Raw genomic sequence first — 13429 nt, forward strand, 5'->3', positions numbered from 1 at the left:
TCCTTCACTTTGAAGTAATACTGACTCAGCGTAGTAGCCAACAGCCGCTGGCTCTGCATTCTCTCTGTGCCGAGACTCACTCATGTTGGGCATACATTCCTAATTAGCTGATTTCACTTGATGGTCTCCATTGCTTAATTTCCACTACTCCCTAATTTTGATGCCTGCCATCCAAACAGGAGAAATCACACCAGGCTCCCATTAGGTCATAGATAATGAAAGCCAGGTGTCACTCGCTCTGCTGTGAGAGTATGTGAATGATTCAGCTCGTTGAGCAGCCTCATACTTCATCACCAGGCAGGTCACTTTGTCCATCAGTTTCTTTGAGCTGTGTGGCTAGTCCCATTCTAGAGACAAGGCCGTACAGAGGAATTGCTGCAACTGCCCTTTTTTTCAGGCATATTAATTCAGTTCAGCTGTCCACATGTTTTATGGCTAGTGGCTCTTATAAAACTCAGAACAAGTTTCTTCACCCCCATCTGCAGTACATTGATGGATGATGTTCATGTATTTGACACCTATGTTATCTTTTTCTCTTTATATCATTGTTCCAAAACCTAGAGTGCAACATATTTTTCTAGATCTCCTGACTCATTGGCTCTACGGTTTTTCTATATGTGTGTGTGTGTGTGTGAGGGTCAGAGGCACATGCAGAGGCAGAGGCCAGCCCCTGTGTAGTTCTTCAGATACTGTTGACTTTGTCATCATTTGCTTGCTCGATTTTTGTTTCCTCATTCATATATATGGCCACATGTGTATGGACACTCATGTCTGCATTTGTATGTGGAGGACCAAAGTTAAAGCCAGGCATCTTCTTCAGTCTTTCTATATTATTGAGGTGGATCTCTCACTGAACCCCGAAGTAGCTGATTCTAGCTGGTCTGCCTAGCTAACTTGCCCTAAGGATCTCCTGACTCTACCTCCCAGGTATTAAGATTATAAGTGACTGCCATGCCTTCCTGGTGGTGTCTTCTGTAGGGGTGGAGGGTTAAACTGGTCATGTAAGCCTTTTACTCACTTAGCTGTCTTCTGAGCCCTCTACATATACCCCTTCTTTCTTGAAACAGACTCTCTCACTGGCCTGGAGCTTACCAAGTACTCTAAGCTGGCCAGTCCGTGAGGCCCAGGCATCTGCCTGTCTCTCTACCTCCCTAGCCTTGGGATTACCCGGGCACACCACCACACCCAGCCTAGGATGGAAATCACATCCTCATGCTTGACTGGCAAGCATTCTACCAACTGTGCTGTCTCCCCAGCCTTTGGTTGATATGATTTTTTTTTTAACCATTTCTGTAGCTACTGCAGGTATATTTAGTATGAGATCATCGAATTGCCCAGTGATTTATTGCTAGATCTTAAGATGTTTACAAACTACTACTCCAAATGCCAGTCTGGGCAGGTGTGTGTGAGCATGCATGTATGTGTGTGTGTGTGTGTGTGTGTGTGTGTGACCTTCCTAATGGAACAAAAGAAGCAATTTCATGCCTTACCCATCAATCTGTTTCTTCTGTTTCATGAACAATGGACATAAAGGTCCCTGCCTTTCGGTTTTCCCTTGGCAATATGTAAAACCAATATTGGTTGAGCATGCTATTAACCTTGAGTTTAAATTCAGCGTACTTAATCCCTTGATTACTGCCAAGATTAATGCCCAACAGGAAAGGTTGGAATCTTAAAGGCTTGTGAATGCAAGCATGAAATGAAATCCTAATAACCCGCACAATGATCGGGATTTATAGCCTGTGTGGGCTGTGAAAGATAACTTGGAAATGGTGTTACAGAGACTAATCTGTCAGAGTGGGCAGTCTTCGAGAATTGACTGTTCAGGCTGCAGGAGAAAAACTGAACAACAGCAAGACTGACACATGGGAATAGGTCAAGGCAGGCTTTAAATGTCCCTCTAGGCTGTTGCCCGAGTAGACCAAAATGTGCCTTGAACACTTTTAGCTGCATGAAGTCGGAAATTCTCTTTCCATAAGATAAGATTTCCTGGCAGTCAAGGCAGTTGGCTGAGATTTATGGTTGAGATCTTTCCATTTTCTGCACCCAGACTTCATCTCTATCTTTTCATCTCCGTACGTTCATTGTTCTTGCTGCCTGGGTGTTAAGATGCCCTTTGCAAAAGGATTTTTCAAGCCATCCTGACTTGGGAGAGCTGTGTATAGCTGGCTGATGTCTCTGCCCCTTTCCCACCATTCTCCTCCCACAATTAGTCTTAATGGCATTTCTTTCTTAATGACATTTGTAGTGAACATCTTTTCTTGATCTCCACCACGCAAAACTCAGAGGGAAAGAGCTGCCAAGCCCCAGAACTGCGGTGTCTGTCCTTCTTGGAACATGTGGTTGGCAGGGCTCCAGTACTTAACTGGTCTATGTTTAATCTCTCTCTCTCTCTCTCTCTCTCTCTCTCTCTCTCTCTCTCTCTCTGTGTGTGTGTGTGTGTGTGTGTGTGTGTGTGTGTGTGTGTGTTTAGTCGAGTGAATGCTTGTGCATGTGGTGTGTATGTGGTCAAGCAGGTGCATATGTGTATGCTTGTGCATGCATGCGTGTGGGGGGTGTGTATGTGTGTGTGAACCTGGACATTAGTGTGCTGCAGAGCATGGGTGACAGTTAGAGGAGAGCTTCAGGTGTCAGTTCTCACCTTCCAATTTGATAGTGAGTCTCTGTTGCTTTTCTGCTATGTATAATTCACTGGCCCTCAGACTCTGAGAATATTCTGGTTGTTGCATCCCCTTGCTGTAGAAGTCTAGCATTATAAGCATGAGACCTTCACACTTGTTCTTTACCTACTGAGCCATCCACTGAACTCCACATAGTTTTCAGTGTTGTCTGGTAGTCTGTGTTATGTGATCAAAATCCATGTCACATTTTTAGAATGGTCTCATATAGCCAGGCTAGCCTCAGCTTCAACTCCTGCATGTAGCTGAGGATGACCTGGAACTTTCCAAGTGCTGGGATTACAGATGTGCACTCTTATATCCAGTTTTGGTGGTGCTGGGATGGAACCCAGGGCTTCATGAATCCTAGGCGGACACCCTGCTAACTGCTAGCTGATTAGCCCCTGCTCCCCCTGCCATTTCTCTGTCCCAATGATGAATTGCCATGCTAATACTGAGCCACCAGCCAGGCTATTCCTGCCTGGTTTGGGTGCCAGTGAGTTTAACAATACTTCTCACGTGGAGACCTGAGGGACAGAAGGAAAGGCAAAAGCAGAAACTTCCTTAACTTTGCTTACCGTCAGTGTGTCCAGCTCTGACCTTTGATGATTCTCTCTCTGTGGCACTGTGTCCTGGCCCTCTGTTGACTATCCCACGGAGTCCGATCAGAGTGAGGCTGAAGATCTTTTGTGCATCGTGGATGGATGGAGTTTCATCCTTTTTCCAGGAGGCTTACACTACTAGGTTGTGTGTTCATGACTCTCTCCTTTCACATCCCCCCCCCACCCCCCGTCTCTCTCTCTCTTCCCACTTTCCTTTCCACCATAAGCTGGGACCCCAGGCAAGCGGCCAGTATCCTGATATCTAGATATGCTTCTTCTTTAAGATGTTAGGTCGCAAACCCAGCACAAATAGCTGAGATGCCTACTGACATAGTAAAGTGGACACTGGCCTCCAGGTTCTCCCAGCATCCCTCACTCCATACCAGTTGAGGGCCCTTCTGGCTGGTGTACCCCAGCCCCTGGCTGGCCCTTCCCCCAGCTGCTCTTCCATATATAACCCAGCAGCCACTTTGGCTTCACCAGTCTTTTTCCCTTTTTGCCTTTGGTCTCTTGGTCTCTAAGCTCCTGGCTCTCTCCTCTCCTCTCCCCCTTCTCCACATGTGGCCTGGCACAGTCTGTTGGCCATGTTCACTCTGGACACTCCAAGATTTCTTTGCCTCTAGCTATGCTTTTCCAAATATCTATAATACACCTTTTCCTTCACCATAACTAGGATCAGTAATGCCCTTTCTATTTTTCTTTTTCATTTATAGGCATGTCCAAGGGGTAAATTACTTTAATCTCCTGTCCAGCCCAGGCAGTCATGTGCTAGACAAAGAGTTCCTATAGGTAACCTGGAAATATTCTATGATATTTATCACTTACTTACTTACTTACTGTTATATATGGGAGCATGGGCATAGCACTGACATAACGTGGTGGTCAAGGGACAGTCTCAGGCAGTGGTCACTGCTCTCCTTCTACCTTCTGGGACCTGGGGGTTGAGCTTTAGCCCCAAGCCTCGTTTTCTTCTGAACCAGTGAGGGCACTGGCCCCAGAAAACCTTTTACATCCCAGGTGCCTTCCACAGCTATCTAACACTTTTTTAGTATTTAAAAGAGGATTGGTTTTGTTTTTGTTTTTTGTTTGTTTTGTTTGTGGCTTGCATACATTCTTTTGTTGCTGTTGTCGCTGTTGTTGTTGTTGTTGTTATCGTTAAGAAGTCTTTGGTTGAAGTACATGTGGTATGTTTGACCCACACTCATTATTTTCTGACTGATCATCATTTTATCACTGTTACAGTAACCAGGACTATTTTGTTAAAAAGGAGTGCCTGATGCATATGTTTAATGGATGAATGACTCTATTCGTAGTGTGTTTTAAGTACTAGGGTGTACATACCCTTTTATTGACATTGGTATTATTCACATTGGTAATTTCTCCCAGCTATAGCCTTATCTTGACAAACCTCCTAAGACTTCAGATTGAGACACAAAGTAGGGGGATTTTGAGCTTATTCACAGAGTGGTTCTGTCCAGTATTATTTTGGGAGGGAGAATGAAGAATCAGATTAGAATGAAAGAGCCAATTACAGAACTATTCCCTTGGTCCTAGAAGAGGATAACCAGGCAGTCACGTGCTAGATAACAAAGAACTGTGGTGTGTGCTTGGTCTCCGAATGGAACATGTTGGCCTCCCACCTCTGGCTATTCACATGGATTCAGGCTGGGTGAAGCCAGTTTTGAGTGCACTGAACACCTAAGGAGAATTGGGAGGAAGCATTGTCATGTCAGCAGGTCTGTGTTATTTGTGTGATTGTCTGCAGAGGAATATATTTGCCTTCTCTCCTGTGTGATGAAAAGTGACTTTTCTCAAGCAATATCAATCGGGGTTGTAAAACGTCTGTGTCATAAGCCCATTAGAAGCCACTCATTCTGAGGCAGAGGGAAGACTTGTCACAGCTTCTCTGTGTCACAGCCTGAGCGGGGCTCTCAAGCATCATGCCAGCCCCTGGCTTTCTCCTACACGTGGCCAGCAGAGTCACATTCTGTGTTTGTAGTGCTCCTGCCTGCCCCAGTAGAGGCAATGATAGGTGCTCTAGACCCCGTCCTCACTGCCCCATCTGCATCTTTCTTCGAGGGTTTTCAGTTACCCATAATCAACAGAGGCCTCATTTTATTTAGTGGAAATTTCTAGAAGCAAACAATTCCCTGAGTGACTTTTATTCTACTATATCATTATAATGTCTCCCCCTTACTAATTATTGTTCATCCCTTACTGTGTGTGTTAGTGTCTCTTCTCTGGGAGGACAAAATACCTTACCAAAGCAACCTAAGGAGAGAAAGCTAGCTTGGGCTTACAGTTCCAGGGTATAGCCACGGTGGAGTGAAAGGCCTGGTGGCAGGGGTTAAATTGTGTAATTATATTTTAATTTCAAAAAATAAAAATTTATTAGATTTTAAAAATTAAACTCTTATCAGAAGAAAGCACACAGTAACTATAGGTCCAGGTCTTCTCTGTTGAATGCCTGGGTATAGGAATGCTGAGGGTATGGAAGGATGAGGTAGATGGAGCTGTGGCCTATATACACACACATGAACACATGTATATCTTCATTATAATATGCAGATTAACAAAAGGGAGAAAACAAATACTCCAACTTCCCAACACACAGAGACAGAGAGTTTCTCTTTTCTTGGGCATTTAGTTTTAGGGGCAGAAATTTTGTTTGTTTGTTGTTTAGATTTTTTTTTTTTGAAGCAAGGTTATACAGCTTGGGCTATCCTAGAACTCACTGTGTTGACCAGGCTAGCCCAGAACTCAGAGATCAACCTGCTTCTGCCTCCAGAGCACTGGGATTAACTATGTCTGCTACTATGCCTGGTGGTTGGTTCTGATCGTGTGTGTTACCTGGAAAGGGTAGCATGAGATCCTGCCTGGTGTCAGCCATACACTAGGATAAAACAGCCTCGTCTACATTAGCAAGAGAGGAGACCAAAACTGAGGCTCTGTCCATAGAAACGAGCACTGGCCCAGAGAGAGCAGGCCCTTAAGGACTGCAGGTTGCACCTTCCCAGCCTCTCCTGTTAGTGTTGACAGCGTCCTGCTTCCTCCTTTCACCTCCCTCCAGCCCTCTGGGCATCTGTCAGCAGCTTCTTTTTCCTTGAGTGCAACGACTCTTCGATACTGTGGATCTTGAAAAAAAAAACCAGCCTGACCCAGTTAGAACTTTTAGGAACTCATACTGTTTTGATTCACCAGCCTCCTGACAAAACCGAAAAAACCTATTCAGTTCACAGAGGTCTAAATCACCAGGAGGTATGTCAAAATTGTTTTATTTTATGTCTCATCTCTAAAGAAAGCGATGTATAGAGCCCTGTCCTCTGAATATCCATTAGTGTTCCGAGGTTCCGGGCCAGCAAGGCTTCTCTGTCTTGCTCTGCCGCCTCTTCATCTTGCAGCCTGTGGCTAGTGCACTGAAGAGATTAGTTTGTGTCTAAAGAGTTTGCCTTCAGCTTGAACGTGATCTAAGAGCTGCTACTGCCTTATCGAGTCCCGGATGTGTTACCATGAGTTCAGACGGTTTTCCATCTTGCGTTGTGTGCACCTGTTTGTGAGTGTGTACCTGTCTGAGTTGTGAGCCAGGAGGTGGCATGTTCCTGTCACTCTCCACCTTAGTTTTTGGGACGGGATTTCTCGCTGAAACTAGAGCTTGCTGATTCAGCTAGACTGGCTAGGATGCCTCCTGTCGGTACCTTCTCTGCACTGATGTCACAGGCACATACTGACTGACACACCGGGATACGTAACATGAGCTCCAGGGATCAAACTCAGGACCTCACCCATGAGTAGCAAAGCTTTTTAGCCACCGAGCTGTCTCCCAAATCCTGTTTCCAATTGTTTACCGTGGTAAACTCCAGGCTGCCTTTGATGAGTTGTTGCTTCTGAGAGGACTGTGTGCCTGTAAGATTGGAGAGGTAAAGGAGAATGAGCTGCAGTGGCCTCTGCACTGAGGGCCACATGCAGTGAAAAGCCACAACTGAGATGTGTGGCCGAGGCAGCCATGGTGGAGATGTCTGGAGGCAGCCATAGGAACCAGGGACTCTGGGAGCCAGCCTGAGAGGAGCTCTTCCGAACAGTTCCTGTCAACGCAACTCCTATGAGTCAGGGAGTGGGCTCCTCCTGGGGTCAGCTTCATTGATAGGCTGTTACACTGGTGGGCCAAGCTCATTAAGTGACACTGGATGCATCAGATAGAAACTGTAGTTACGTATCAGGAGGTAGAGTTGTCAGCTACAAGCAGTTTCCCTGCATGTTCATTGTGGTGCTTTTATTTAGGAAAGTGTTGCCCTGTGGAAGACAGTTTGCTCATTTCTTGAGTTATTACCAGCTCTGGCCTTCCTCCAATCCTGGTAATCCTCTGAGGTTCCAGGGAAAGGAAAAAAAAATTTTTTTTGTTTTCCCTCTTATTCCCACAGGATAATTGGTTTACATATAATTTAATTATTCCATCAACTAGTTATCCCATCCTTGCGGTGGAAAACAACCTCAGCCCACTCTCCCTTTGTGGGTTAAGGTCTTTATCTATTTTTCCACCATTCCAATCTCATGCAGAGCTGAAATTTCTGCCTAAAAGCTCAATTGGACCACTCTATTTTCCATATTTGCAGAGATGTCCTTGGAGGCAGCAAAGGAGTAGCTAGTGATTTAGAGAAAGAAGAACTAAGAAAAACGGTCAGCTCACAAAAGGAATTACAGCCTTGAGAGTTCTCAAGTGAAGTCCTATTCTAAATCACCTTGGACTGACTATGTTTTCATCAGAGTGAGACCTGAGGGTGGAGGGATGTGAGGGAGGGCATTAGCCATATCCGGGCACACCACAGTTGGTGGTGGTTTTCTTTATTCCTCGTCTTGCTTCATCTTTTCCTATTATATTCTTCATGGGGAGATATTTTTTTCTTATCCTGACAGGTTCCTATATAGGCTTCACTTATCCAGGGACTGTGGAGATGTCCTGTCAGTCAGGCATCTGCTGCTCACACAGGAGGATCTGAGCTGGGCTCTCCAGCACCTACATAAGCCGCTGACTCCAGGGCCTGCACCTGCAGCGCTAGAGCAGGGCAGGCAAAACAGGTGGCTCCCTAGAGCTTGCTGCCCGGCTGAATGAATGAGCCCCAGGTTCACTTACAGAAAGAAAAGGGGGGAGGGGGAGGGAGGGGGAGGGAGGGAAGGAGAGAGAGAGAGGGAGAGAGAGAGAGAGAGAGAGAGAGAGAGAGAGAGAGAGAGAGAGGATGAAGAGTAATGGAGGAAAACATCCAACATCAACTTCTATCATCTGCATGCATGCACATGTGCACACATCTACATATACAGACACACAAACAGGGAAACATACATATATCACATAACAAAGACAATTCAAGTGGGTGAGGATAAAAGTAATTTTTAAAAATGAACTTAGTTGTGTATTTATTTGTAAGGGTTCTTGACATCATGCTGTGTGTGTGTGTGTGTGTGTGTGTGTACATACATAACACTTACATGCATGGCTGAAGGTCTAGCAGTCAAGCCCAGGACCCATCTGAAGCTTTTGTATTATAAATCTGCTTCGTAGGGATGTTTTATTGAGTCCATTTACTAAAACTGAATTGGTGCCAAGTGAATCAGTCTGGCCCAAGAGCAGGAAGCACGGATGTGTGTGGCGTCCCTGGGACTGGCTGAAACGCTGGGCTTAGTCAGGCTGCTCTTCTGCTCCCTTTTCCTGAGCGGTGGAGCTGTGTCTGGTGCCTTTCGTAGTCACCCTGGTGAAGGTCCACGGTGATTTAAGCCGTGGGCCTCAGGCAGCTTAGTATTCTCTCTTTTTATGAGTGAAGGCATTGCACTTTCCCCAGGGGGAGAGTTTCTGAGTAAGCGCGGTCACTCACAAACAGTCACCCAAGTCTAATTTTACTCCACAAGAAGGGGGAATCTTGCACTTTCCCTGCCACCCCTGAAGCCTTGCTGCCCTGAGCTCAGCTGCTTTCTCACCAACAGCAGATGGCTTTATGCAAATATGGCCAGTTATTTTCGGTCACAGTAAATACCACCTCGCATTATGAGTAACTTCTAGATTACTGAAACTGACATGTTTCTTTGAAAACCTACCCAAACCTGAAAGACAGATTTTCTTTTTTTTCTGATTGATCTGCCAACCCAAAAGACTACAGTTCCCCTGAGTCAGTGACTTCCTAAACGATGCTCCTCTGTAAAATCTTACCTGCCGCCCTAACTGAAGAACAGTGATTTCTGGTGCCAGTTCTTGAGCCATCCTTAGTGATGTTGTATGAGTTAATAAAGGGATAACCATGCCAGCACTGAGATTTTGTAGCTATTTTAGATAAAGAGGCCAAATGTCAGAGTCACCCAATGGATTTCTTGTTTTTCCTTTCCTAGAATTTTTTATTTTAATTTTGCATGTGAGATCAGCTCCCTTGGAAGCCAGAAGAAGGGGTCAGATCCCCTGGAGCAGGGGTTCCAGGTAGTTGTGAGCTGCCCCATGTGGGTGATGGGAGAACTGAGCTGTGTCCTTTGTGAGTTCTTCAGTCTCTCTTAACATCTGAGCCATGCCTTGAGCTCCTTCCTAACAATGATTGCTTAATAATTGCTAATTGCTAATCAATAATTATTAATCAACTATTATTAATTAATCAATTATTAATCTCTGGTAGCTTTTCTTGAAGAAATATATATAAGCCCAGTCTTTCTCCTCCTTCCTTTCTTCCTCCCCCCAACAGTCAGGTGTGTTCAGCCTGTGCCTGTAAGCCACAGATGCTCAAGAGAACTGTGAATGCAAGCTCACACAAAATTATAGACTTGCTTAAAGCATTATGGAGTGTGTGTGTGTGTGTGTGTGTGTACTTTGTAGTTGCCTTAATGTTAGAAGGTTGGACACAGCTTGTGTGCAGACAGACCCTTCTGTGGAAGAACTCTTGTAAGATCACTGAATAGATATGTAATCCATTTCTATTTTGCTGTTGTTAGAGACAGGGTCTCTTGTAGTTCAAGCTGGCCTAGAACTTGTTATATAGCCTAGAACATCTGATCTACCTGCTGTCACAACCTGGGTACTGGCATGACCAGTGTGAGCCACCAGTCCTGCATTACCCATCTTATTTCTTGAGGCAGTGTCAGGCAAATACCCAGAAAACAAACCTTGACTAATTAGCATTAAACTATGGTTTGCATTCCTGATCCTCAAAGCAGAGAATAATTTTTTTTGGCCTGAATGCCATCTGTTCCCTTTAGACACACCTGAGCTGATCACAAATCATCTGTGTCCACTTGCTGAAGGGTACACGGTGACTCCTTCACACTGCCATGCCCCTGCATAAGTGTTCAAATCTTTTAACCTCTTGACAGAGGACACTTCTTCCCTCTTATGGAAGAGTAGGGATTAGTTGAGGAAGAAGTCACTCCCTGTAACATAGAACAGGTTCTTAAGACCTTGGCTGAAGGTTTCTGCACCTTAGAGGGCACCTACATCTGGCAGGAGTTTGGTTCCTATCTGGATAATAATATCCCGTATAAACACCATGTTCCTTGTGCGTTGGAAGTGGTTCTCAGCCCTCTTCTTAGCCGTTTGTGTCCACTGAAAGATGAACCAATATACTTAGTGTTTCTGATTTATCTCTTTCAGGTTGAAAATTGGTGTCCTCGTTTACCTTGGAGAGCAAAAAATCCCTATGAAGAAGCTGATCATAACTCATTGGTAAATGACTTTGGAACTCTTCTTCCACTTGTGCGTTTAGGTCTGATGTTAAGTGAGATACACACAGCACCTTTTGGAAGTGCCAGCTGAAATCTCAAGTCTAGCTGGCCAAATCATACACCGGTTAACGTAGATTTATTTATTGAGCAATTCTCTGAAGGTCCCTAATGAATGGGGCCACAGAGAGGAATGGGCTTCAGTGCCAGATGTGGAGGCCTTGGGTGATCTAATGAGGGGGCTGGCGGTAAATAATGACCAGGCCTGTCACTAGGCTCTAGCGCCTGCTAAGGAAGATTAATGAGGAAGGATGGTCTCAGCTGCGGAGGTCAAGGGAGATTCCATAGAGAAGATGATGAGCTGAATTTAAAAGGACAAGTCGTGTTCTCTGTGCCATTGGGAGAGAGGCATGTCTCCATGGGGAGTCCGTCTTTCATATCATACTGCAAGGTTGGGTGGGCAGGGTCAGAGGTTTGAAGATACAATTAGGAAAATAGGAGGGGACTCCAGAGACCTTTCGATGCTATCTTGAAAGCTGGGGCATTTTCTTTAGACTATAGGTCAGCAAATCCTTCGTTATTTTTTTAATGTTTTGATTTGCATGCATATGTTCTTTTCTGCATGGGTTTATGTACACCATGTATGTGTCGGGGCCCACAGAGGCATGAGGAGAGCATCAAATCACAGATGCACATAGGTGCTGGGAGCTGCACACCACTCTCCTGCCAGAGCAGGCAGCACCCTTAACCACCGAGTCTCCTCTCTAATTAACCCAAAGCAGGCACTTCCTATAAAGGGGCCAATAGGGGTAGAGTGCATACCTAGCATGTCAGAAGCCCTGCGTTCAGTCTGCAACACGGTGGACACTGGACATGGTGGGCCATGCCGCTAATCCCAGTGTTTGGGAGGTGGAGGCAGGAGAATTAGAAGTCATGGTCATCCTTGGCTACATAAGAGAGTTCAAGGCCATCTTGGGCTACCAGAGACCCCATCATGTGCAAAATAATAGGACTAGTGAGATTGGCTCAGCAAGTAAAGGCACCTGCTGCCAAGCCTACAGACCAAAGTTTGGTTCCTGAGGACCCACATGGTTCACAAAGAGAGGCAATGAAGATTAGACAATGATCATTCATTTCTCATCTTATTCTGGAGCAAAGGAGGCCCCCTGGTGACCTCAGAGTGTTGGCTGGCAGGTTGGAGCCAGGGATACTTTTTTCTTAGTGGTCAGCTGCTTAGCAGACAACTCCAAGACACAAGTGCACTTAGACACAGGGAGTTTGTAGGTGCATCGTGTATGCTAATTGTGAGAACTGGACGTCAGCAGAGCTCTGGCTTCCTTTCTCGGTCTCTGATCTCTTAATGATGCCCCCTGTAACAACACATCAGCAGTCAGGGGCCATCGTTTCAACTTGCAGCCCTAGCAACTCTTGCTTATTAAAGTATTTTAATTATACTCATTTTATGTGTGTATGCATGTGTATATGGGCATGTGCTTGCCAGGATGACCATGTAGAGACCAGAGGACAACTTAGAAGAGTCGATTCTCTTCCTTCCACCGTGCGGGTCCTAGGGATTGAACTCAGGTCATCCTCAGGCTGTGGAACAAGAGCCTGTCCCTGCTCAGCCATCTTGCCGGCACCCACCCTCGGTACAGAGTAAAGATGGGCTTTTGAAATCCTGGATTTAATTGACTCTCAGGTTTAAAAACGAAATCATTTTGCTTCCTACTTTTTAATCTTCTGCTCCCTTTGCTACATTTCTTTCGTCTTCCCTGCTAGGCGGAAATCCGTACGGATTTTAACATTCTCTACGGCATGATGAAGAAGCACGAGGAGTTCCGTTGGATGAGGCTTCGGATCCGGCGAATGGCTGACGCGTGGATCCAAGCTATCAAGTCTCTGGCGGAGAAACAAAACCTTGAGAAGAGGAAACGGAAGAAAGTGAGTTTGTTCATTCTGTCCCTTCACGTGCCTGCTTTCTGTTAAACATTGATTTTGCTTGGAAACATCAGGAAAGGAGATGCCATGTGTCAAGTGACATCCCATCGAGGTGGATGAGCTCAGCCTCCTGGCCCCGCCCTGAGGGGCCCGCCTTTTCCCATACTCATGTCTTCCTCTGTCCCCTGTGAATGTGACACAGGAATACACTTCTTCATACATGGCTCTCTGTACGCCACCACCACCAACACACACACACACACACACACACACACACACACACACACACACACGGGATGGGTGGGGGGGTGGATCTTATCCACTATGACTTATTCCTAAGCTTTGGAATGCTTCTGATTTCAGAAACCAGATATGGGGGAAGGGACAATTCTAAACCATGTGCACTGAAACAGTGGCCAAAGACCTGGAGTCGTGGCACACACCCTTAATTGCAGCACTTGAGAGGCAGATGCAGGCATGAATTGGAGCCCGATCTTCAGAGTGAGTTCCAGGACATCTAAGGCTCTGTTAACACAGAGAAACCCTATC

General features: G+C 45.6%; 1 protein-coding gene and 1 non-coding gene across 6 annotated transcripts in view; both read left to right on the forward strand.

Annotated features, from left to right (window-relative positions):
* Nucleotides 1–13429, forward strand: part of Mgat5 (mannoside acetylglucosaminyltransferase 5) — a 283416-nt gene that overhangs the window by 167128 nt on the left and 102859 nt on the right. For all 5 annotated transcript variants that reach the window (XM_006529056.4, XM_030255028.1, XM_006529055.4 and 2 more), the window contains 2 exons: nucleotides 10875–10946; nucleotides 12722–12883. In XM_006529056.4, coding sequence (XP_006529119.1) covers nucleotides 10875–10946; nucleotides 12722–12883 — 234 coding nt within the window. The remainder of the gene's footprint in view (nucleotides 1–10874; nucleotides 10947–12721; nucleotides 12884–13429) is intronic.
* Gm23734 lies at nucleotides 3085–3193 on the forward strand. Its single transcript, XR_003949240.1, has one exon. It is a non-coding gene; the product is annotated as a small nucleolar RNA U6-53/MBII-28 (small nucleolar RNA).

The sequence above is a fragment of the Mus musculus genome, chromosome 1, assembly GCF_000001635.26.
Source record: "Mus musculus strain C57BL/6J chromosome 1, GRCm38.p6 C57BL/6J".
Lineage (NCBI taxonomy): Eukaryota > Metazoa > Chordata > Mammalia > Rodentia > Muridae > Mus > Mus musculus.